Genomic DNA, 26,556 nt, shown 5'->3' on the forward strand with positions numbered 1-26,556 from the left:
GCTTCTCTACCACTGGGTGTCTATGACAGACGGCAAGGTGAGATAACAGGATATATTACCTATGGTCGGGGATAATTAGTCCTTAGTTTGTCTGAGACAGATAGGTTTACATCAGGACTTCTGGTCTGTGTATTCAGCTGATCACTGTGTTTTGCATAAGACGTGTAATAAGTTCTTATAAGAATTATTAGGATTTCAGGATTGTACTGGGTTGTGTAATCACTCCTTTAGTTAGTCTGTCCTTCATTTCCTGGATCACCTTTGCCATTTGTGCTGCCTCTGCATTTTTGCAAAGGATCTTCTCACAATTCTTTTCCTTGAACTTGAGCACTTTGGCATTCCCTTTTGTCACTATCAAGTCTAGAAGCGGAGAACCCCATCAGCCAGTGGACTCCACTTCTAGAGTTGATAGTGACAAAACATTTTTGTGGACATCAGCTGAAATCCCTGAAGTTCCCATTCTCCCGAGTCCAAGGAGTGCCTGTTCAGGAAGTTCACCTCCACATTCCAGGACCCAGCAATGGGTGGAGAAAAATCTCATAACTCACAAGGAAGAATGCCTCCACCGCAATCGGACAGCTGCGGGTCCAACCTTGCTTGTTGATATTAGCCACCACCATCACACTGTCGGAGAGAACTCAGACTGGGGCCCCCGGCAGAAAAGGAGTGAAGTCATGTAAGGCATTCTGCACTGTCCTGAGCTCCAAGCGATTTATTGGTCACTAAGACTCCTGTTCCGACCAGGCGCCCTGTGCCAGATGGAACTTGTAATGAGCTCCCCAACCCAACTTGCTGGCGTTCGTCACCATTTCCCCATTGTGTTACCTGAAAGGGAGTTCAAACAGTCAAATTTCTGAGCGACAACCACCACTGCATATTCCATTTGGCAATCAGTGTCCAAGGAAGATGAATGTCATGCTTCTGTGAAACTGGTGTTATTCCCCCTCACTTCTGGCTGATATGTGTGTTAAACTCTGGGTTCTATTTCACCCATTGAATGTAGTCGTGGCTCCAGAACCCAGCTCCCAGAAGTGGAAGGAGAACAAATACACTAACCACGTCTCGTGCCCTCAAAGGACACGAGAGGAATATAATCTAACTGTAGGGATTTTCCCTGACTCTGGAAGAGACACACCAGATTTCTTCCCAGTTGAATAGAAAAATGTTTAATAGTAAGATACTTAACTTCATATAACAAGTGCTAAACAGTTGTACCTTACAAGCTTTTAAGTCTGTACCAGTGACTAAACAACCATGCTTCTACTCAGGACCTAACAATACACAGAATAACATTGTAAACAAATTATAAAACCCACATTTACTTTTGTGTTTTCTCCCCGCAGGACAAAACTCATCCCTGCACCTCTATCAGATAAGTTTTTGATCCGTGCTCTACGGTCTCATATTTCTTCACTAAATGAGTCACTTGTTTTATTTCTACTTGGTATTTGTTTCATGCTATAGTTTTCCTATAAAGAATTTGATTCGTTTCAACTTTTTTTTTTATTTGTAAAGTTTATTAAACATACCACAAATATAACAACATTACCATGTTGCACCTCCTGCACTTCTTACATTTTCCGCTCCCTAATTCTCACTGCAGGGTACAGACGTATAAAAATTAACCAATAACAGAACTTATTTCTCCTCCATTTTCTCCCCCCCCTCTGTGCCCCCCCCTTTCCTCCCTACCTCCCCTCCCCCTCGACTTTCCCATCGCCTTCCTCTTTCCCCCACTAACCTGACCCCAATCCATCCCCACTCACCCTCCCCTCTGTCCCCCCCATATTCCGGTCTTTCCCTAGAAGTCTATCAAAATGCATCCATTCTTCTGCTTCTGGGTTATACCTTCCCCGCCTTTTGTCTGTCAGCTCTTCCATTGATCTAAGTCCCCTAATCTTCTCTATCCAATGTTGTACTGTGAGCCCCTCAGCTTGCTTCCAAAACCCCGCTATTAAGGATTTTGCCGCTGTAAGGCTTACTCGTTTAAGCCTGTGTTCCCATTTCGCCCCTCTCTGATTCCCCCATCCTAGTAAGCACCATTTGGGATCATATGTAAATGGGGTTTCCAGAACCTCCGTCAACTTCCCTGTAATCCCCTTCCAAAATTTCTGTATTAACACACATTCCCACCACATATGGTAGAAGGTACCTTTCCCCTCTTTGCACCTCCAGCAGATATCGGAAGCTCCAGGATACATCACTTTCACTCTCTCTGACGTATAATACCATCTGCTCAGTATTTCGTATGCATTCTCTTTTTTAACCTCCCGACATACCCGCCCCCATTCAGAATCCGTCAATTCCTGTTTCAAGTCCTTCCCAGGCCTGCATATATGGATGCTTTACAAATATTGTCCCCCTGATACGGTTATAAAGCCTGGAAATTCCCTTCCCCCATAACTCTTCCATCTTTTCCTGTTCCACTAATTTATATTTAATCCACCTAGCTGATATTATGTAGTGTTTGACTTGCGTATATGCATAAAGATCAGAGGGCGATAGATCGTAGGCCTACTGCAAGTCCGCAAAAGGTTTGATGCCCTCCTCTGTCAAGAAGTCCCGGAATCGTATCAATCCCTTATAAAACCAGGTATTGAACACCCCACCTTGCGCCCCTGCTGGGAAGCCTGGGTCTTGTGTAATCCATGCAAATGTAGATTTAGTCCTAGATCCCCGTAGCCTATATTTTAGTGCACCCCATAAAGCCAAAAGGTGTGACACAAAGGGGTTTAAAGCTAGCCTCTTATATGTACTGTCTGGAATAGAAGCTCATAATAGTCCCTCCAAGGCCCCTTCTTGAACAAAAATCTGCTCCAGCCGAGTTATTGGAGATAAGTCTACTTTGCTCCAGACAGCAATTTGTTTTAGCTGTGAGGCCCAATACCACTACTACTACTACTATTTAGCATTTCTATAGCGCTACAAGGCGTACGCACCGCTGCACAAACATAGAAGAAAGACAGTCCCTGCTCAAAGAGCTTACAATCTAATAGACAAAAAATAAATAAAGTAAGCAAATCAAATCAATTAATGTGAACGGGAAGGAAGAGAGGAGGGTAGGTGGAGGCGAGTGGTTACAAGTGGTTACGAGTCAAAAGCAATGTTAAAGAGGTGGGCTTTCAGTCTAGATTTAAAGGTGGCCAAGGATGGGGCAAGACATAGGGGCTCAGGAAGTTTATTCCAGATGTAGGGTGCAGCGAGACAGAAGGCGTGAAGTCTAGAGTTGGCAGTAGTGGAGAACGGAACAGATAAGAAGGATTTATCCATGGAGCGGAGTGCACGGGAAGGGGTGTAGGGAAGGACGAGTGTGGAGAGATACTGGGGAGCAGCAGAGTGAGTACATTTATAGGTTAATAGAAGAAGTTTGAACAGGATGCGAAAACGGATAGGGAGCCAGTGAAGGGTCTTGAGGAGAGGGGTAGTATGAGTAAAGCGACCCTGGCGGAAGACGAGACGGGCAGCAGAGTTTTGAACCGACTGGAGAGGGGAGAGGTGACTAAGTGGGAGGCCAGCAAGAAGCAGATTGCAGTAGTCTAAACGAGAGGTGACAAGGGTGTGGATGAGGGTTTTGGTAGAGTGCTCGGAAAGAAAGGGGCGGATTTTACGGATGTTGTAAAGAAAGAAACGACAGGTCTTGGCAATCTGCTGGATATGTGCAGAGAAGGAGAGAGAAGAGTCAAAGATGACCCCAAGGTTTCGAGCTGAGGAGACAGGGAGAATGAGAGAGCCATCAACAGAAATAGAAAACGGGGGGAGCGGGGAGGTGGGTTTGGGGGGGGGGGGGGGGGAAATGAGAAGCTCGGTTTTGGTCATATTTAATTTCAGGTGGCGTTGAGACATCCAGACAGCAATGTCAGACACGCACACTGAAACTTTGGTTTGGATGCAAGGTGAGATATCAGGGGTAGAAAGGTAGATTTGGGAGTCATCAGCATAGAGATGGTAGGAAAAGCCATGGGATGAGATTAATGAACCAAGGGAAGAAGTGTAGATAGAAAAGAGGAGGGGACCAAGAACAGAACCCTGAGGTACGCCGACAGGCAGAGGGATAGAAGTAGAAGAGGATCCACCAGAGTGAACACTAAAGGTGCGGAGGGAGAGGTAGGAAGAGAACCAGGAAAGGACAGAGCCCTGGAATCCAAGTGAGGACAGGGTATCGAGGAGTATGCTGTGATCGACAGTGTCAAAAGCAGCGGAAAGATCAAGAAGAATGAGGATGGAATATTGACCTCTGGATTTAGCCAGTAATAGGTCATTGGAGACTTTAGTAAGCGCAGTTTCGGTTGAGTGGAGAGGGGGAAAACCAGATTGTAGTGGGTCAATAATAGCATGTGAGGAGAGAAAATCAAGGCAGCGGCGGTGAAAAGCACGCTCAAGTAATTTGGAGAGAAAAGGAAGGAGGGAGATGGGTCGGTAATTAGAGGGACAAGTAGGGTCGAGTGAAGGCTTCTTAAGGAGAGGTGTGACCACAGTATGTTTAAAGGCAGCAGGGACAGTCGCAGTGGAAAGTGAGAGGTTGAGAATGTGACAGATAAAAGGAATAAGAGCAGGAGAGATGGCATTAAGAAGGCGGGTGGGAATGGGATCAGAGGAACAGGTGGTACATTTTGAGGAAGAAAGGAGAAGTGTAGTTTCCTCAATAGTAACTTCAGGAAAGGCGGAAAGGGAATGAGGGGAAGGAAAGAGGACTAGTGGAGGGAGAGGTGGTGAGGTAGAGAAAGCAAGGTTTATCTTTTGAACCTTGTTGTGAAAGAATTCAGCAAGGGTCTGAGGAGATAATGAAGGGGGAGTTGGGGGAGGGGCACCTTGAGGAGAGAGTTCAATGTGGTGAAGAGAAAAGTCGAGGATTAGAGCCAAAAGAGTTGGTCAGTTGGATATAATAATCCAAGTTTGGCACGTAAAAGAGCAGATTGGAAGGAGGTCAGCATGAACTTAAAGTGTAAGAAATCAGCAAGGGCCCGAGATTTCCGCCAGAGGCGTTCGGCGGAGCGGGTACAGGAACGTAGGCAGCGGATATTAGAAGTCAGCCAAGATTGGGGTCTTGTACGCCTTACAGGGCGGGTCATCAAAGGTGCAAGAGTGTCTAAGGCAGAGGATGGAGTATTGTTGTAAGAAGAAATAGCCTCGTTGACAGACGTGGATGGTGCCACAGTAGAGAGGAGGTTTGAAACATGGGAGGATAGAGATGAAGGGTCAATATCGTGAAGATTCCTAGATAAATTAGATAAGATAGGACGGGACTGGGAGGGAGGAGATTTAAGTGTGAAAGTTATAAGATGGTGATCAGAGGAGGGAAGATCAGAGGCAAGGAAACTAGAGGGTGAACAATTGGAGGAGAAGATGAGATCAAGACAGTGACCATTTTGATGAGTGGGGGAGGTGGAGCATAGTTGGAGATTAAAGGAGGACGTTAAAGCAAGTAACTTGGAAATATAAGAGTTGAAAGGATCATTAGCAGGAATATTAAAGTCACCAAGGATGAGAGAGGGGGAGGAAGGATCATGGAAGAAGGCAAGCCAGGCGTCAAAGTCACTGAGAAAGGATGAAAGGGACTTATCAGGGGGACGATAAATGACCGCTATTCGAAGAGGCAGAGGAGAGAAAAGGCGGATAGAGTGGACTTCAAAGGAGGAAAAACAGTGAGATTGAGGTGGAAGAAGGAGTTGAAATCTGGAGGAGGGAGATAGAAGTAGTCCAACACCGCCCCCACGGCCAGCAGGGTGAGGAGTATGTGAAAATAGATAATCGCCATGGCACAGGGCGACTGAAGCAGAGTCATCAGGGCAGAGCCAGGTTTCTGTTATGGCGAGCAGATGGAGGTGACACGAGATAAATAGGTCCTGGATATAGGCGAGTTTGTTACAGATAGAGCGGGCATTCCGTAGGGCGCAAGAGAAGGGCAGAGAAGAGGAGGGGAGTAGAGAAATAGAGATGAGGTTAGAGAGGTCGCGGTGAGATCTGTAGAGTTGGGATAATAGTTGGTGAGGGGGGCCAGGATTGGGATTGATGTCACCGGCTGAGAGAGAAGGAGTAAAAGAGAGCGGAGGAGAGTAGGAGAGGTGTGACCACGAAGGCGTCGAAGGCGAGAGGTATTTAGGTGGAATGGGGAAGGCAAAATGGACGGAAGAAAGAGGCGGAGATTAAAAGCCAAGAGGGAGGAAGAGGGTAGGAGAGAAGGTGAGGTGATGAAGTCGATGGATGGGCAGTGAGTTCCTGTAGCGGAGAGAGGTAGGGGGTGAGGGAAAAGATTAGGAAGGGACAGGGCTAGGAAGAGAATGTGAATAGGGGCCATAAACGACTGAGGTACTTTAGCAACTGGGAAGAAGATTAGATGTAAAGAGAAAAATGCCCCGCGCGCACCTAGAGTGGAGACCCTGAGTGGATCGGAGTGGACCTGGGTGTCACCCCGGAGAAGGCTGTAAGGATATGCAGATGAGCTGCGAGTCCTCCACAGCACCTGAAAGGCAGCCGGTGGTAGAGCTGGGCACCTCTCAGCTGAGGAAAGGCTTACCAGGGGTTAGGCCGAAGCCAGCATTCCCACCATAAAATATTGGGCATCCCTCTACCCCCTTGTTCAGGTGTCCCCCACATTTTCCGTGCTAATCTTGCCGATGTTCCTCCCCAAACAAATATCCCTAAATCCGATTGCAGCCGCATGATTTCCCTCTTTGGCACTGGAATTGGCAATGTTTGAAATAAAAATAGAAGCCGGGGCAGAATGTTCATTTTCACTGCCGCAATGCGACCCCACCAGGAAAGCCACCCCTTCTGCCATCTATTCATGTCACCTCTCAAATCTTTCAATAGTGGAATATAATTTAATTGGTACAAGTTGTTTAATTCCAGCGAGATTCGTATCCCTAAATACCGAAAGTTATCCTTGGTGATTTTAAATTTGAACGCCTCTTTTATTCTTACTTCCTCTACCTCTGGAATAGTGACCCCCCCATGACCTCAGACTTATCGTAATTCACCTTGAACCCCGAAACCCAACCATAATTTTGAAGCTCCTCAATCAGTGCGGGCAATGTCAATGCTGGGGATGAAATATAAAATAGAATATCATCCGCAAATAATGCGATTTTATGTTCCCGACCTCCCATCCGTACCCCTCGGATCTCCTGAAGGAGGCAAACTCATTGGGCAAATGGTTCTATGGCTAGAGCGAACAGTAGTGGGGATAGTGGGCACCCTTGCCTAGTTCCTCGCTGAATATCAAATTGCCCTGAATATCCCCCATTTACTCTTATTTTGGCCACCGGGTGTGCATATAATTTCCTCAGCCAGCCCATAAAGCCCTTCCCTACCCCCATTTGTGATAGCGCTTCCCATAGGAACTCCCAATCCACCCTATCAAACGCTTTTTCTGCATCTATCGCCAGGAGTGTTAGGGAGTCCCCTCTTCTCTGGGCCCCCCACATAATGTTCAGGGTCCGGCGGATGTTGTCTGCAACTTGTCTATGCGGTATAAATCCCACTTGATCTTTGTGAATCAAGGATGGTAAGAGTTTGCCCAAACGATCTGCCATCACCTTAGCCAAAATCTTAACATCGAAATTCAACAAAGAGATTGGTCTATAGGAGCTGCATGAAGCCGGATCCCGTCCCGGTTTAAGGAGAACTGTTATCCCTGCCTCTTGCATACTAGGAGGCATCTGGTCCCCAATAAAGCAAGCATTACCCACTCTTACTAATAGAGGAGCCAATTCTTGTTTAAACACTTTGTAATATTTCCCCGTGTACCCATCCAAGCCCGGCGCTTTCCCCCCTTTTAATCCCTTAATGGCTCCGAACACTTCCTCCGTCGTAATTGAGGCTTCCAATTCCACCCTCTGGTTATCTGTTATTTTACTGAGGCCCATATCTCTGATGTAATTCCTTTTCTCCTCTAGGTTGCCCCCTCCTCTTTGGAGTAGAGTTTTGAGTAATAGTTCACAAACTCTGCCCGTATATCTCCAGCCTGGTGTACCATACTTCCTCCTCCCCTTTTTAACTTAGTTATCGTGTTCTGCACTTGTCTGGCGCGTAACCTCCTAGCCAACATATTTCCTGCTTTATTGCTATATTCAAAGAATTTCTGTTGTAATAATTTCCTTTGGTACTCCATCTTCCCAATTTGTATCTTTTGCAGTTCCACTCTACAGGCAAGTAATTCCCTATACACCTGGGGGTCCCCCTGTCAGAATGAAGTGCCTCACACTCAGCCAGCCGTTATCTAATCATCAACTCCTGTGCCCCCAGCTCTCTCTTTCATTGTGACCCCTTTTTAATCAAATGCCCTCGCACTACTGCTTTTAGGGCATCCCATAAGGTCCCATCTGTAACCTCTTCATTATCATTAAATGTTAAATATTCTTTAATAATATCCCTCACTTCCTGGCAATCTTTTTCTGTATCTATCAGGGACTCATTTAATCTCCAAACCTTTCCCCCTCCCACCTTTCCCAACCCATCTAGTTTTACCCACACTGGAGCGTGGTCTGATGCATGGATACTTTCAATTTCCGACCCTTTAATTACCCCCCATAGTGACCGGCTAACCCAGATCGCATCTATCCGACCATAAGTCTTCTGTGCATGTGAATAATGAGTGAAAGTTTTTTGCCCCGGATGTTGCAACCTCCAAAAGTCTAACAGATCAAATTCCCGCATTAATTTAAGAAGCTTCCCCCTCGTGTACTTCACCCCTTGGGCGGTCCCTTTCAAATGGTCTAGCCCCGCAACAGAAAAATTGAAATCCCCCCCTAGGACTATCTGCCCCTCTGCAAAAGGTGCCAGGTCTGCTTGTACCTTGTCAAAGAAAACCCCTTGCCCCTCATTTGGTGCATAAATGTTGATGAATGTGATTGGTTGGCCCCTGATTTTCCCTTTAAGTGCCAAGCATCTACCATCTGTCCCCCTGTATTCCTGCTCCTTAATAAATTGTAGATTATCTTTGATATATATGACCAGCCCCCCAGATTCCCCCCCTTTGGGATTAGCACATGGGTACCCCTCGCCCGGTACCCTATTCCTTAACAGTGGTTCATCCCTCCTTTGGATATGTGTCTCCCGTAGCATTACCACATCCCACTCCAACCTGCGTAGTTCTCTAAAAACAATACTTCTCTTCCCCGGATTGTTGAGTCCGTTCACGTTCCAAGACTCTACCCGCAAACTCCCCCCTCCCTTCTCCCTCCCCCTCTCCCCCCCCCCAACTCCCACCCTCCCTCCCCCTCTCCCCCCCATACCCTTCAACTGGCTGTCCTCCCTTCTCGCCAGTTCCTCCTGGAGGATATGAGTCCCCACCAGATACTTCCCCCGACATTAGACTCCCAATAACCCCCCCCCCCCCCTCTTCAGTTGTACTTCACCCCACATCCCGTGCACTCAGTCTCATCAAACACTGCTTTTCAATTGTGCAGCTAATTTTACAATGTCTCCATTTGAGTCGTGTTCAGGAGAACTCAGTCCATTCCGTCATCTCCGGGCACCCTCTGCCTCTCCTTCATGGTGTTAGGGCCCTTCTCGCTTCTAGTCTGGATTCCTTCGTTCTGTTGTTCCTTTCCGGAGCCTTGCCTCTGGCGCTGCGCTGGTCCTCCCTCAGCCGGTAAATCTTCGCATCCCAGTTCTCTGAGAGTCTTCCATGCTCCCGTAGGCATTTGTAATTTCCTATGTTTGTCTCCGACTGAGACCTGAAACCCAAATGGATACAACCATTGATATCTCAGTCCCATCTTCTATAAGTACTGAGTCACCTCCTTAAATTCCTTTTTTTGGAGAGTGCTACGAGCCAGATCTTGATAGATTTTTGGTTTACAGTTTTTCCAACTGAAGTCTCCCATAGCTCTCGCTGCTTTCCAGACCACATCTTTCGTTCCAAAGGCGTGATAGCAAACAATAATGTCACAGGGCTGACCTCCCCTCTGCTGTCCCAGGCTCCGGTGTGCTCTTTCTATGGCTGGCAGATCCCATTCTATTTGCTCTCCTCCTCCAGACCTTTCCTGGAGGATATGAGCACTCAGCTCTTTAACAACTTGCTTCACATCTCTAAATTGTTCTTCCTCTGGGATGCCCTTAAATCGGAGATTACACCTCCGGGAGCGATTTTCAAGGTCTTCCACCAGGCTTTACATTTCTAACCTGAGCTGCTGCTCTTTCTTCAGAGCAGCCTGCAGCCCCTGCACATCCTCTCCCACCGTGTCTATTCGCTCCTCCGTCTCTGCTACATGTAACCCGATCTCTTTCAGCTCACCATGGAGCTCTGCTACAGATGACTGGATTCCCTTCTGGGTAGCGATAATTTCCGCTTTTAATTCTTTGAACCAGCGGGCTATTTCTGTCCTCTCTATATCTCCATCACTCACTGCGGAATCCTCGGGGTCCGGGTCCGACTCGGAGTCTCTGGCCGCCATCTTGCCACCTTGTGGTCCCAATCGCGATGCCGCGATCTTGCCCGCCTTGCCTGTTTCTCTTGTAAATTTAAATTTTGCGAGTCTTTTTCGGGCCGCCATGGACTTTTGCTACTTGCTGGTGCTGTAATACGGGCTTTACGCTCTATAATTGAGGAGGTTGAACTGATTTTAGCTCGGTCGAGTCCAGAGCCTGTCAAGCGTCCATATCGTAGCGCTGACGTTGTTTCAACTTCTTGTCTTACAGGCTAACCCCTTTTCAGGAGTCACAATACTCAGATCAAACTTTCAGGTCAGTATGTTTCTCTGTTTTCTTTTTTCTTCTTATCCACTTTGCTTCAGTTGATATTTGCTTTCAGAGCAATTAGGTAAACACAGGCTTTATCACTTGTGGGGCTACCCAAAAAGAATCACTTAGCTGAGTACAATTCTGCTGTTGAAAGCAGGTTTTGCAACTTGTCTTTCTTGCGTGGGGGCCCTTTTGTTGCTGGTCCAGGATTTCCACCGGTTCCTCTCTGTTCCTCTGCACAGTATTTCTCTTCTTCCTAAACCTCTCTAATAAACCAAATTGGGAAGCAAAACCCTGACTTCCTTTCTCTTCCAATCCTGATTGGGGGACTTTAAGGACGTTACATTAAACTGGGGCCAAATAGCTAACAAAAACAAAATTAATTAGAATACTTCTATACTTTCAAATCTACTTTTCACTGAGCAGTCCCTAGAGAGCTGGAGAGAGCATCTGCCCTGTATTCACCCACAATCTGGTCAGATTCAGACTCTCACACCACATTCCAACCCTCAGATACTCACCCAGTATAAACTCACAATCCGCTCACATTCCGCTCACAATCAGGATTTGTAGCTATTTATCCATTAAAGACCACTATCACCCTTTTCTTCCAAAATCATCCACAACTCTATTCCTCTCTCAACCCAGACACACTCACTTATTTTTCATACCCTTTCCTCACAGCGACATCACTCAGTCATACTCACCTTCAAATCACCCCTAAACTAGTTCCCATTCATTTACTTTCACCCCAAACCTTTCAAAATAACTAACACCATCCCCTCACTCTCTTGCACAGAGCATGCAAAAATACAACCTTACACCTGCAGCCTCTCTCCTGTCTCTCCCTTATCCCTCCCACTCACTTCCTAAATTCAATTACTGAGTAAAATTCCCTTTTCCTAACCAACCCTTACCAGCTCCAACCACACACATCCACTCCTCACCACAGCTCAACTCCTTCTAGCCACTCTCACACTCAAAAATATATATACTCTCTTCATCTGCTTCTGCCCAACTTTCAACTGACCAGTAAGCTGTCGCCAAGGCAACCAGGTCTCAGCTTGCTCTGCTGTTGTTCCAGATTGATGTCACTATAGAACTCTTTTTTCTTTTCCCTCTGGAGGAGCCCAGTTAAGATTATTTTAACCCCTAGGTTATACTGGAAATCAGCGACTGAGAAGAGAGACTCCTGTAATGGCTGCATAGGAGTATTTGCTCATGGCACTACTTCCATCACCGCTCTTACTGACCCTAGAACCTGGACGTGGTCCCAGACCCTGGGCCTGCCTTGACTGAGAACGAGACAAATTTCTTGAACCAGCTTCCACCTCCTGTATTCCGTGAGGAAGATCCTCATCCTTGCTGTGTCAAATAGAATGCACAGATACACCAGCGTCTGAAATGGAGTTAGTTTGCTCTTCTCAAAATTGATCATCTGACTGCAGAAGACTGACAAACTTTGTCCATCACCACCACACTGTCCAAATAGGACAACGCATGAAAGAGCCAGTTGTCAGATACAGGAGATTCCCTGGTGCCAAAGGAAGGCGGCCACCACTACCATAACCTTAAAGCCGGGTTGATTTAGTGTACTTAGATTTTCAAAAAGCTTTTGATTTAATTTTCTCAGGAGTCCCTCATAAGGAACTTTACAAGTCATGGGATAGGAGGCAAGGTTCTGGTGTGGATTAGGAATTGGTTATTGGACAGAAAACAGAGGGTAGGGTTAAATGGTCATTTCTCTCAATGTAGGAGGGTGAACAGTTGAGTGCCATAGGGATCTGTACTGGGACCAGTACTATTTAACGTATTTATAAATCATATGGAAATCAGAATGACGAGTGAGAATTAAATTTGCAGATGACAAAAAACTATTCAAGGTTGTTAAAACACGTGCAGACTGTGAAACATTCCAGAAGACCTTAGGAAATTGGAAGACTGGGCATCCAAATGGCAGGTGAAATTTAATGTGGACAAATAATGCAAGGTGATGCACCTTGGAAAGAATAATCCGAATCATAGCTACCTGATGCTAGGATCTACCTTGGGGGATCAGCACTCAAGAAAAAGATCTAGGTGTCGTTGTAGATAATACACTGAAATCTTCTGCTCAGTGTGCGGCGGCAGCCAAAAAAGCAAACGATGCTAGAAATTATTAGGAAAAGGATGGTGAATAAGACTGAAAATACTATAATGTCTCTATATTGCTCCATGCTGCAACTGCATTTTGAGTACTGAGTTCTGGTCACCATATCTCAAAAAAGATATAGCGGAATTAGAAAAGGTTCAAAAGTGACCAAAATGATAAAGGGGATGGAACTCCTTTCGTATGAGGAAAGGCTAAAGAGGTTAGGGCTCTTCAGCTTGGAAAAAAGAGACAGATGAGGGGAGATACGATTAAGGTCTACAAAATCCTGAGTGGTACAGAACAAGTAGAAGTAAATCATTTTTTTTTTTACTTGTTCCAAAAGTACAAAGACTAGAGGACACTCAAGAAAGTTACATGGAAATACTTAAAAAAAAAAAAAAAAAACAGGAGAAAATTTTTTTTTCACTCAACAAATAATTAAGCTCTGGAACTCTGCCGGACGATGTGGTAAAGGCGGTTAGCGTATCTTGGTTTAAAAAAGTTCCTGGAGGAAAGTCCATATTCTGCTATTGAGAGACAATGAGGCATATTTTCAAAGCACTTTGGGAGGCTAAGTTCCATAGGTTTCTATGGAACTTTGGGAGGCTAAGTGCTTTGAAAATAAGCCTCATGGGGAAGCAACTGCTTGCCCTGGGATTTGTGGCATGGAATGTTGCCACAATTTGGGTTTCTGTCAGGTACTTGTGACCTGGCTTGGCCACTGTTTGGAAACAGGATACCAGGCTAGATGGACCATTGGTCTGACCCAGTATGACTACTTTTATGCTCTTGGTAAATATTCTTGGTGTCCTGGTGAGACCGAAGGACAAAGCCCTAGTATCTAAAACATATAAATCTCTGATTCAGCAGCCATAAGAAGTAGTATCAACTCTTTTACAGATCAGGTTGTGTAATTTACCTAGTGTTCTAATAAGAATCATTGTGTATAGTCTAGTGACAATATTTTGTAGTTATCTTATCAGCAGGAGTTCTATATTTGTATTGCTAAGCTTGTGCAGAGTTCTATATTTGTATCTTATCTATATTTTCTTACCTCTAATAAAAGTAATATATATCACTGTGGCTTTGGTTTCACTTCTCTAATGGGACAGACCTGGCAAGGTGCCAGAAGCAAGGTTCTGTATAATATTCCCCTAGGCCAGTGATGAGCAACCTTTTGAGCTTGGTGTGTCAAAATTCGCCAAAAAACCGAGCATAACTCGGGTGGTGTGTCACTTCGAGAAAAAAACCATAATTTCGCGATATTTATAGTTTAAATAACAAAAATGTATAATTGTAATATAAAACTGTATTTAATAAACCAAAAACTAATTATTTAACTTACCTACTTAGTGACTTCTTTGTTCATCTGTCAGTCGGTTTCTTTTGTTGGTCTTGATATTATTTAACTTGTGTGGGGTGCCATGAACTAAGATAAGTGAGGGGGAGGGGGAATTCTTTAACTAATCTGCCTATTAGTGACTTTTTTGTTGCTGAATTTCATTGGCTAAATCTTCAATTGAAGGTTGGTATTTTGTACACTTCAAGCCCAAGCAAGCGCTACTAACTTCATCTGTCAATCTGTTTCTTTTGTTGGTTTTGATATTATTTAACGCTGAGAATAAGGTTTCACAAAAGTACGTAGAGGGAAAAATTGTGAGTAAAGCCATTGCTATATTTTTCAGGGTGCTAAAAGTGTCTGGTAATCGGATCCAGGCACTCCAAATTTCCAGGTAACTCAGATATTCTCTTAATAATTGCATCTTTATTCTGCATATCGTGAAATAGAACTGGTGCACATCTTAGGAGAGTTTCTTTAATAAATTCTCCCTCACTGAGTGCTTTTCCATGCTGAGCTATGGAGTGAGCAATGCTCAAACTTGCAGATGTTAAATTTGTAGAACCTTTTACAAATTTAAGGATGGACTTAGATTGGCTCTTATAAAAGTGTAGCTGCCTGGAAATGTATTCCTTCCGTTCATCCTCACTTTTTTTCAAGAGCTGGGAATGATTAGTTTCAAAATGTCTATTTATATTCCACGTTCTGCTTACTACCGTTTCAGTACATAGAACGCAAAATGATTTGCCATTTTTTTCTATAATGCCATACATCTCGGTCCATGTCTCTTGAAAGGGTCGGCTACTGCTACTACCACTTCCTTTACTTAACCTTGGTTTTTTATTTTTTGAGTTCTCCATCAGGGGGGCAGAGACAGAAGATAGAATTATAGATAGCCTGTTAGCCCTGCAGGCAATTAAGGGTTAACTAGCCTAACTGACCACCTTATGTAAATTAAGATGGCTGCCGCTATTTCTAATGGCGGGAAACGGCACCCATAGCACATGCCCTCGCCTCTCCCAGCCTCCCCCTCACCTATCTCAGTAATGGTGGTCAATTACAAATCCACGACACCCCAGAAGAGTAGATTGGATGATTGTTGCTGGTAATGGTGATCACAGGGCCCTCAGAGATGCGTCCCCCACGGCATTCCGCTGCTCTCTGCTCCGCCGGCCGGAAGTGAGGAGCCGGGGCAGAGGGAGCAGCAGGGAGGGAGCCAATAGGAGCGCACACGGCACACCCCCAGTGGGTAAACATGCACCGGGTGATTTCGCCGGGGGGGGGGAGGTCGCGCTGCACCGGGGGGGAGGGGGGGGGCGCATCGGCGATCCGCCCCGGGTGTCAGCAAGGAACTCCGCTGCTTCTCTGTATGCGGCCACATGCGGCCGCATGTCACTGAAAATGGCTACGCGTGTCAGTACTGACACGCGTGTCATAGGTTCGCCATCAGGGCCCTAGGCTGAGCTAGGAACCTTGGAATAAATAACCTGTGGGGAATTGTTTTCCGATAAGAGTTATTTATCTACACCTACAGGTCCTATCTTCAGCCTGTCAAGTTTAAGAGCCTCCTGTGGGGAACCGTGTCAAAAGCTTTGCTGAAATCTAAGTAGATTACGTCTATAGTACGTCCATGATTCAATTCTACTACTACTACTACTAATCATTTTAAAGCGCTACTAGACGTACGCAGCGCTGTACACTTGAACATGAAGTGACAGTCCATGCTCGACAGAGCTTACAATCTAATTAGGACAGACAAACAGGACAAATAAGAGATAAGGGAATATTAAAGTGAGGATGATAAAAAAAGGGTTCTAAACAAGTGAATAAGGGTTAGGAGTTAAAAGCAGCATCAAAAAGGTGGGCTTTTAGCTTAGATTTGAAGACGGCCAGAGATGCAGCTTGACGTACCGGCTCAGGAAGGGTTACCCGGTCACCCAGTCAAAGAATTCAATGAGATTCGTTTGCCAAGATTTACCTTTGCTAAAAACATGTTGTGTCTGATCTTGCAACTTATTGGCTTCCAGGAAATTCACTATCCTTTCCTTCAGCATCGCTTCCATTACTTTTCCAATAACCGAAGTGAGGCTTACTGGCTTGTAGTTTCCAGCTTCTTCCTTATCACCACTTTTGTGAAGAGGGACCACATCCGCCGTTCTCCAATCCCACAGAACCTCTCCGGTCTCCAAGGATTTATTAAACAAATCCTTAAGAGGACCCGCAAGAACCTCTCTGAGCTACTTCAATATCCTGGGGTGGATCCCGTCCGGTCCCATGGCTTTGTCCACCTTTAGATTTTCAAGTTGTTCATACACACTCTCTTCCGTGAACGGTGCAATAGCCACTCCATTCTCGTATGTACTTTTGCCAGTCAATTGTAGTCCTTCTCCAGGATTTTCTTCTGTGAAAACAGAAGTATCTATTTAGCAAATTTGCTTTTTCTTCATCATTATCTACATAGCGGTTCACAGCATCTTTCAGTCTCACAATTCCATTTTTAGTCTTCCTCCTTTCACTAATATACCTGAAGAAATTTTTGTCACCCCTCCTTACCTTTCTAGCCATTTGTTCTTCCGCTTTCATCAGACGTATCTCTCTCTTGGCTTCTTTCAGTTTCATCCGGTATTCCTCTCCATGTTCCTCTTTTTGAGTTTTTCTGTCTTTCAGGAACGCCAACTCTTTAGCCTTTATTTTCTCAGCCACTTGCTTGGAGAACCATATCAGTTTCCTTTTTCTATTGCTTTTATTTACTGTCCTTACATAAAGGTTTGTGGCCCTATTTATAGCTTCTTTCAGCCTGGACCACTGTCCTTCCACTTCTCGTTCGTCCTCCCAGCCCATCAGCTCCTTCCTCAGGTATTCCCCCATTTTACTAAAGTCAGCACGCTTGAAATCCAGGACTTTGAGTTTCAAGTGGCCGCCCTCCACTTCAGCTGTCATATCAAACCAAACCGTTTGAAGGTCTCTGCTGCCCAGGTGGGCACCCACTCGGACATTTGACACACTATCCCCATTTGTGAGCACCAGATCCAGCGTCGCTCCCTCCCTCATGGGTTCCGTCACCATTTGTCTGAGCAGAGCACATTGAAAAGCATCCACAATCTCTGTACTTCTTTCCAATTCCGCAGATGGAACCTTCTAATCTACATCCGGCAGATTGAAATCTCCCAGCAACAGCACCTCTCTCTTTTTCCCATCTTTATCTAATTCCTCCAATTGTGTCGGAGGTCTGTAGACAACACCCATGTGGACAGAGGTTCTATCTTCTCTTTTTAAGGTGATCCATATCGCTTCTTCCTTCCTTCAAATGACATGTCTTAGGAGCTGGAGGGGCAGCGGGATGAAAAACTGAAGCACCATGCAGCAACTCTGACTGTCCCTGCTTCAGTAAATAGGCCTGGTGTAAGGGAAATATAAACTCCAGATAAACAAATTTCCTGGTGCACCTGAATGCTATGTCAGGCACTGAGGTTGTAAAATGGCGGCTATACTCTGCACGTGATCAGAAAGAGGCTGTTCCTCACTGCCAACTGGCCCCAACAAAATGGCACCCAACCCCACACTTTCCTGTGACAAACTGTGCACCGGCCCTGCCAGACAGCCCTAGTCCCCAGCATATTTGGATGCTGCTCCAAATCCGAAAGATATGCTGCCGCTATTTCCCCCACATCTTGAGGGATTCCCAGCTTGCATATACTGCAAAACCCCAATGGTGGCTTGCGGGTCCCACAGCGAGAAAACTGCTTAACTCCCTCCGTGGGTGTCGCCATTCACCTAGACTGCCACAAGCGCAGCACAACACAACCCCAAGCAGTGAGTCAGGATCTCTCCCCTGCACCCAGTAGAACTTGCAGCTCACCAAGAAGTTCTGAGTCAAACTTTAGTCAGTCAGACTTATCACTGCCGACTGTTCCCCCCAAATCCTTAACCCAGATCAGAAAAAAAAAAATCAGAACTGGTACTGTCCCACACTCTCCAGTAAACCTCTTTCTTTCTCCTTTCCTTCTTTTAAGGTTGTTGTGCTGAAAAAAAGGAGAGCTCAACAGGAACAGGGCCAAGGTGAAGAGAGAGAGAAGTAAATCTGCAAGGCACAAGAGAAAGGGATCTGAAGACCTCCAGATACAACTCTGTAGACTCAAGCCACCTGCAGAGCTCAACTTGGGACCAGGAGCAAATCACTCAGAACCAGAGGCTGAACAGTACATTCATCCAACCTGCTGGAGATAGAAAATACTGAGAACCTGGAATAGATTGCCAAGCAATATGTCTCAGATCGGTTTTCTATCTCCACCTGCTGGTTAATGGACACAACTATCCCACAGGTTCTGGAATAGTGGGAGGCTATGTAATGGAAGTCTCTGTTGGTAAGTCATTGGGCCACTGTATCAAGAAAATCAAAGTCCAGGTCAGAGGTACCAGAACCCCCAGTAACCAGCATATGTGTGTTATCTGCATCAAGTAGACTATACCAGGGCCTTGACTTGAGTGTTGGCAATGGGGCAAGAAAGACTAAAGTGGAAGCAAGGATTGAGCCCTGAGGAACACTACAAGCAAGGGCATGTGGAAAAGAATAGAAGAAAGTGAACTGCAATCCACCTGAATAAACTCTCAAGAACAACTGTGCCATCAGCCATCAACATGTTTACCTAAAGATGGGAAGAACAGACTGATAAATCAAAGCAAAAAGGCCTGAGTCCAGCTTTAATTTCCTTTAACATAGCCACAATTGGGATCCTGATACTATAAGCAACTTGACTGATTAAAGGATGGAGTACCAAGGATTTGTTCAAGAAATCCACAAGTCGTCCCAGCAAGTTTCTCTGTTTGAAGTAAATGAGATTTGAGACCAGACAGTTATAAACAGCTATGAAAGCACAACTCTTCTTATTTTATTTTTATGGCAGTTAAGCAAAGTAAACTTTTATTTTATTTATTTTCAGCACATGATATACCGCAAGTGATCTCCGAGGCAAAGTTGCAGTTTTAAAACTTCCATTACAGGTTCTTTGCATTGTCCCTAATCGGATCACAATCCAAGTTAAATACTGTACCTGGGACAATGGAGGGCTTTAAGTGATTGGCCAAGTCACACGAAGCTGAAGAGGGAATTGAACCTGGTTCCCCAGGATCTCAACTCACTGCTGGCCATCAGGCAGCAGCAGGAATCGAACCCGGTTCCCCAGGTCCACAACCCGCTGCACTAACCATTAGGCCATTCCATTATTTGTCATCATGAGGTTAAAGTAAAAAAAAAATTTAAAAGAAAAAAGAATGAACGTTTTAACAAAACATACACAGGGCTCAACATCTGATGCTAGATGGCAGCTTAAAAAGCACAGATTTCTTAATTACTAGAGCTTTTTATAAAGTCCTTACCTATACTGAAAATTTACAAAAGTGAGAAGACTACTCACCCATTGTTACATATGGTAATTTGTCAGTTGATCCATGCGGATAAATACTGTACAGTTGGGGTCCAGTGCAATCGACTCCTCCTAAAACCAAGGCAGCACCAATGTACCCTTGATATCTGGGAGATTAGAAAATGTACAATCATGGAGACAGCTTATATAAATTTACCAGGTTCGTGCATTTCTCATTGTCAGTCATGCTCAAACACACATTGCTGCTATCTTTTTAGGACATGTAATCCTCAAATTCATTTCCTTCAATTATTCTCTTAGGGGTTCTTTTACCGAGATGCGCTAATGATTAGCATGCATTAAATGCTAAGAAATCCATACATATAAAATTAGTGCATGTTAGATCTGTTAGCATACCTTAGTAAAATAACTCAGTGTCGCAACCACAATTGTCCAATTTTGCCCCCCATTTTGGTGTTTGTTTTTTTGTTTTAATTAGTAGGAAATTGTAATACTTAACTATAATATTTTTCAGAGCTGTGGAGTTGGGAGTCAGTAAAGGTGTACCGACTCCAACTCCAGCTTCAAAATAAAAAAAAAAAAAACTTGTTAGAATGTGGTAAATGTATCATTTTATATACACACACATATTTGTTCTGGATCTAAAGTACTGGTAAAGCAAAGTTACTCATCTATAGCAGGTGTTCCGTTCCCCTTACTTTAAGAAATCTTTAGCAGGCCTGCACCGCAAATCCCGCGAGCGCTTTCCCGCCTGGAGTTGAGTCATGCGGGATCGCCATTCTGATCCAATAACAAATAGAAAAAGAAATCAACTCCAAAGGGAGGTGGTGGGGGAGGGGGGAGGAGGGTAAGTAAGAATACTAGTTCTGCTATCCTCGGAGAGCATCTGCTACAGGTGAGCAACTTCGCTTTCTCCAACGAAAAGCAGAACTTAATTTCTGACATGTGGGAAATTCCCTACCTTGTAAGCTCACCGAAAAGCAATGTTCCATAGGGATTTGGAACTAGAGAGTTGCACGGGGACAGAAATCTAACCTGTCCCCGCCGCAAGTAATCTCCTCCATCCCAGCTCCTGCCATGCCGCACTGACTCCCCCACCCCCCAAGAAAGCCGTATTCTATAAGCAGTAAAAATACTAGTAAAAGAAACATAAATCATATTCTTCAGTACTCTGCTAAGATAGCAGACGTTCAGATTGGCACAAGACCCAAAGCAGTCCAAATTCCAAAACAAGTCAGAAACAACATAGTTTATACCTAATTGTTCAACCACAATTAGGATTCACCTTTGGGTTTAAAAAGCAATACCTATAAGCATGTAAGGTCTGGATAAATTAATTAAAACGAAGTTCAAAGCAAATGCCCTTAACATTTAATACTTGGTAGCAATAATGAAACGGTGATGGAATATTCACATAGCAAGCAGCCTGAGGCAACAGATTTATTTTCTACTGAAAGGAGCTTTCATCAGCCGGGTGAGGACAACATTGAGGTCCCATGACACAATAGGAGGTTTGATTGGGGGAGGGGGGCTTAGTCAACAACAAATCATGAAGCGAACTAGAAGCTGTAAAGAGATGGGCTTATCTTCCACATGATGGTGATAAGCATCAACTGCACCGAGGTGAAGCCTTACAGAATTGGTCTTCCAACGAGACTCAGAGAGCTGCAGGAGACATTCAAGAATTTTTCTGTGTAGGGCAAGAAAGGGGACCTAGGGCCCTGCCCTCACACCAGATAGCAAACTTCCTTCACTTAAAAAAAATAACACCTCTTCGTGGAATCTTTTCTGGAAGCCAGCAGAATCCTAGAGATACTGTCAGGAACCTGCAAGGAGTCAAATTCTATACTCTCAAAATTCAGAATGTGAGGGCCAAGAACTGGAGGTTTGGGTGCACAAGGGCTCCATCATTCTGCGTGATAAGGGTCAGTCCAGTCTCCACAGTTTTTCAGAGGACAACTCCAGAAGTAGAGGGAACCTGCCAGTATGGGATGAAATCCCCCCCCCCCCCCCAATCCTCTTGGGTACAAGGAAGTACTTGGAATAGAATCTTCCTTCGTCCCCTTGTGGATCGGGCTCAAACGCATGGGCCTCGAGAAAGGAAGAGAGTTCCTCTGCAAGCACTTACCTGTGCTGAGAGCTAAGGATAGACATTCTCAGTGGGCAATTTGGAGGTCTGTGCTACCAAATGCGGGCATAACTGCCCAGAGTATTTGGAGAACCCACAGTTCTGATGTTAAAGGGCCACCTTTTCTAGGAAAAAAAAAAATTCAGCCTCCCTCCTATAGGCAGGCTGTCTGGGTCAGTCACTTTTACAGCGGCTATGATCTCCTGGAGCTAGTCAAAAGTTCATCCCCTGCTTAGACTGAAGGGCTGGTTGGGACTTCTGCGCCTGTTGCTGCTGTGGGTGGGAGCGTTAAGGCCAAGAACAAGAAGCTGGAGTGTACCTACTCTTCCTGCCCATGCCATGAGATCTCGGAGATGTGGAGGGTGCAAAAAATAGACTTATTTTTTTTGATGAGGTCACCAATCTCTTCCATCTCAACTCTGAAAAAGGTCATTGTCCTGGCAAGGGGCATTGTCCAGCTGCTTCTGAACTGCAGGTTCGAAGTCTGAGACAAGGTGCCAGAAGAGTCTCCACATCCCAATACTCAGAGCCTGCATACCATGTCAAAGGAATAAAAAATGCCCCTAACTAGATGTTTCTTGCACTCCTTCTGCTTACTGGCCAGCTGGCGAAGCTGAGTGGCCTGCTCCGGAGGGACAGTGTCTGCGAACTAAAAGCACACTGTCCACCAAGAACCACAAACACACACTTACATAGTAACATAGTACATGACGGCAGAAAAATACCCGCACGGTCCATCCAGTCTGCCCAACAAGATAACTCATATGTGCTACTTTTTGTGTATACCCTACTTTGATTTGTACCTGTGCTCTTCTGGGCACAGACCGTATAAGTCTGCCCAGCATTATCCCCGCCTCCCAACCACCAGTCCCGTCTCCCACCACCGGCTCTGGCACAGACCGTATAAGTCTGCCCAGCACTATCCCTATCTACTTGTGTAGAACTAGTATGCCTGGATGTGGGGACATTTTATTTATTTATTTATTTATAATAAGCATTAAGGCCATAAAAAGAGTTTCTCCTAAAAGAATCAAGGATTGGAGCATCCTTGCCTGGAGGAGCCAAGGAATGGGACTTTGAACTTCTGGCGCACTTAGGGCAGATTTGACCATCATAGAGTGGTAGGGCAACCTTCTCAACTCCATACATAGAGTACGCCTTCTGAAGAATGACCTGTACAGAGACTCTCAATGCTTCATCTGTGCATCCCTAAAGACATTGTAAACAGGAACATTCATAACATCCCTAGGTGGAGAATCATAGTCCAGAAGCCTCGTCAATTCAGCTCATCCTAAGAAAAATGAGAGAGATGATCTGGAGGGGATTTATGTCTCACCTGTGGTGGGGCGGAGTTTGAAGGAAGACCCAAGGGCCTCTCAGGCTCTTCCTTAGACACCCAGGCATGATCAAGACAGACTCAGTGAACTACTCTTCATAAGTATGAGTCCTCACCTACCTTGACCTACTGGCAAGACCAGGCCCACATGGGGGCATCAAAGTACAACATCTTTCCTGGGTCTCCTGTCCTCTGAGGGAGAATGTGACTGCATTGAATGGCACCGGTGTCAATGATCACCCAACAGGTAAAGCATGGGCCTCCAGAACAGGTTAGAGCACCTTCAGAGTCAATACAGGCGTCCGCGATACCTCTGCACCATATGGGCCCAAGAGATGCCCCAATTCCTCCCGGAGTAAGGCCCAGAAATGTTCCTTGAGGGCAGGCACCAGTATAGGCAGAGGGCGTGCCAGTGTGGCCACAGCCTGCGAAGGCAACGATGCCACATTGAGAGCAGGGTCCTGGTTGTTGGGAGATGGGCAGGTCGACACCGCTACCGTGGGGGGGGGGGGGGGGGGGGGGGGGGGGAAGTTCCTCACAGCACCAACGCTTCTCGAGGGCAGATGATCCCAACATCCTGGAGCTCCGGAGCTCCTGGCACTGTACATCACAGAGGAACGATGCCAATGCTTCTTCGCCTTCACAAGATGTCTGACACTGAGGTCAAAGAGGACTTCGGTCCCAGTGAACTCAACCTGCAGACCCGCTAACGATTGAAGTCAAGGCAGGAGGAGACCTCCTCAGTGCTGAAGTTTTGCCAGTGTCCCGTGCAGATCCAGTAGCCATAGGGACCAATGCCGAGGCTGATGAATCAGATTTCTGGAGAGCAAAGAGCTTCTCATGGACCACCTCTGGATTTCAGAACAAAAGAGGACAAGTTAAAGTATCTGGAAGACTATGACCTACTAAGCATGTCATGGGGGTCAGTGACCAACATGGTCCAATTAAACACAAAGCACTTCTTAAACCCACTGACAGGTTTCTGGGACATTGTGAAGAATGACTCAATGGTGCAAAAAAATTAAAAAGAAACAGCTGTGTACCAAGAAAAGAAAAACACCCGACTGGAAACCCAGGCCTAAAATGGCCATGGAAAAGAAGTGCCGATAAATCTAAAAGAGGGATAGGGAAGGAGAAGAATAACCCTGAGAGGCAGACTGAACTAAGGCAGGCACAAAAAAATAAATAAACAAACACTGAAGAAATGCACCTTGAGAAGGACAGTATTGTCAGCTTCGTAGAGAAAAGACGACTGGCAGTCCTGTGCAACTCAGCAGGGTAGGAAAGGACTTGCACATGCATGCTGTGAGCCTACTAAATGCTTCTTAAAGTAATAGGAATGTTTGTACATCTGCACTGAGGCTCTATCAGAGTTGAAGTCCACATGTGAGAAACTAATTCCTGCTTGTCCTCGGAGAAATATAAAAAAGATAAATGTTCCAATTACAAATTCTGTAACCCGCTTAGACTCCTAAAGGATATTAGTAGGCTATAAATGAATAATAGAATAATTTAGGTCCAAAACAAAAAATTTAAATTCCGATATTAGTAGGAGTACAAGTTGGAGCTCAAGTCCGAGTCGGACAGTAGAAAAATAGAAGAGAGAGTAGAAGGTTGAGTATATACTGACTCCACAATTATGACGACTTAGTTCCCAGCTAACACAGCTCAGTGACAAAGGGGCCCTCTTAACAGAATCCAGTAAGTTTCTGCACTAAATGTACTTTAACAAGTATTAACGTGAGGTAAGTACAAAAGCTATGTTAACGGCACACTACGACTATTTGCAATTAGCACAGACGCACTTCCTCTTGATGATATGTATACTATGTATGTAATTATGATGCTTGCTTAGAATTTTTATGATGATGCGGGTTACAAATACATTTTATTATTGTAAGTACATCCGACTAACTGCGCAAGTGAAAGCACACAATAAGTTCTATGCAGTAGCTGTGGTGTGCAGACCACATCCATTATCTGCCTAGTTTCCTAAAACATCATGCCACTGTGGTAAATTACTGTGCTTGTGCAGTAACAAATCATGATAATTTACACATTAACTGTTAAATGCACTCGAGTAAAAGGGCCCCTAAATGTACTAAGAATTTATCATCAAACATAGTCTCATACATCAGTGTTCCTTACATATTTTCTACATAAATTGTTTTAAAATATAAATCTAAATCCTCGAAGCAACTTCCACTACACAGAGGACCCGATGTACTAAGGTTTTTCCCATTCTGTGTCTATAGTTGGGGAGAGAAGGCTTAAGATCAGACCCAAAATGCTGTAATACGTTAATCATCATCTGCAAAACTTCAAACTGCACAAATAGGTTTATCACGTTTTTCTAGTGTGTTTTATAGCTATTAGGGGTTATATTGATTTGTTAGCATCCGAGTACCTTACACTACCTCAGAGTCAAATAACAAGGCCCTCTACAGCTTACATTTTTAAAAGGATTATGTAAATTTTGTTGTCCACTATCATGTTCAAGACAGTATCATCTGCCTGAAGGAACTTCAAATTCCTTACAGATTTAAACCACCACAGTGACCATACATATTTTATTTAGTAATTGCTATGTACTTCCCGCCCCCCCCCCCCCCCCCCCCAACTATAAAAAATAACAGCCATTAAAATGAAGGATTATTTTTCTTTCAATTCTTAGAAACAATAAAGAGGCGCTTACTGATTGTACCAATGTTTGTGTTCTGTTGCTTTTGTGTGCACAAAATTAGAGCAATAGTATTTAGACAAACCAAACCTGCCAAGGTGCAAAACAGATTTGGGGGGGGGGGGGGGGGGGAGGAGGAGGATGAGAGAAGTATAACAGACTGCTTTAATTTTACTATTTAAAAGTTAGGGAGTGCAGTGCACAAAAGAGGGCAAAGTTGGTGTAGCTGCCAAAGGAAAACGCACTGCAACTTGCAAAAGGTTAAATTAAAAGGAGCAATATTCTATTCCCCACCCCACCCCCGACAAGTAATTCTCTAGAACAGTAGTATTCATTCCAGATCCTCGAGGGCTTCCAACAGGTCAGGATTTCATGATATCCCTAACAAATATGCACAACAAAGGTCTGCATACAGTGTACTTAGCAGGCATGGACTCAAGGACTAGGAGTGAATGCCAAAGCTCTAGAGTCTTTGTACTTACAGCTTACTGCCTGAAAACAGAAAGTTAAGAGGCTACAGAAAATAAGTTATTCTGATGTGTTTAAGGACAACCATAGAGGCTCTCTTAGCATTTAAGCCAAATTCTATTTATTGCTTAAATCTGCTGTTATTTCTTTCACTGCTGCTCATTGTTTGATGGCAGAAGGCTAAGCATTATGTGCCTTCTGTCACATGTGTACCAGATACTGCCATGAAACCAGCTATGCCTAACTAAAGTGCTTTTCATATATAGTAATAAGAGATTGTAACGCAGCACCATAGACCCAGTATTCAAAATTTAGTTCAGTTTAGTAGACCTGCACCATAGAACCAGATTTAAGGCAGCAGTATTAACTATTATGAAATATGGTGAGGATCCACAAAACAGTGACAT

General features: G+C 44.8%; 1 protein-coding gene across 1 annotated transcript in view; it reads right to left on the reverse strand.

The window, feature by feature from the left end:
• Positions 1-26,556, reverse strand: part of PSMB7 (proteasome subunit beta 7) — a 144,175-nt gene that overhangs the window by 103,000 nt on the left and 14,619 nt on the right. The window contains exon 5 of the mRNA XM_030207371.1: positions 19,568-19,683. Within this exon, the coding sequence (XP_030063231.1) occupies positions 19,568-19,683 (116 nt within the window). The remainder of the gene's footprint in view (positions 1-19,567; positions 19,684-26,556) is intronic.

The sequence above is a fragment of the Microcaecilia unicolor genome, chromosome 6, assembly GCF_901765095.1.
Source record: "Microcaecilia unicolor chromosome 6, aMicUni1.1, whole genome shotgun sequence".
NCBI lineage: Eukaryota > Metazoa > Chordata > Amphibia > Gymnophiona > Siphonopidae > Microcaecilia > Microcaecilia unicolor.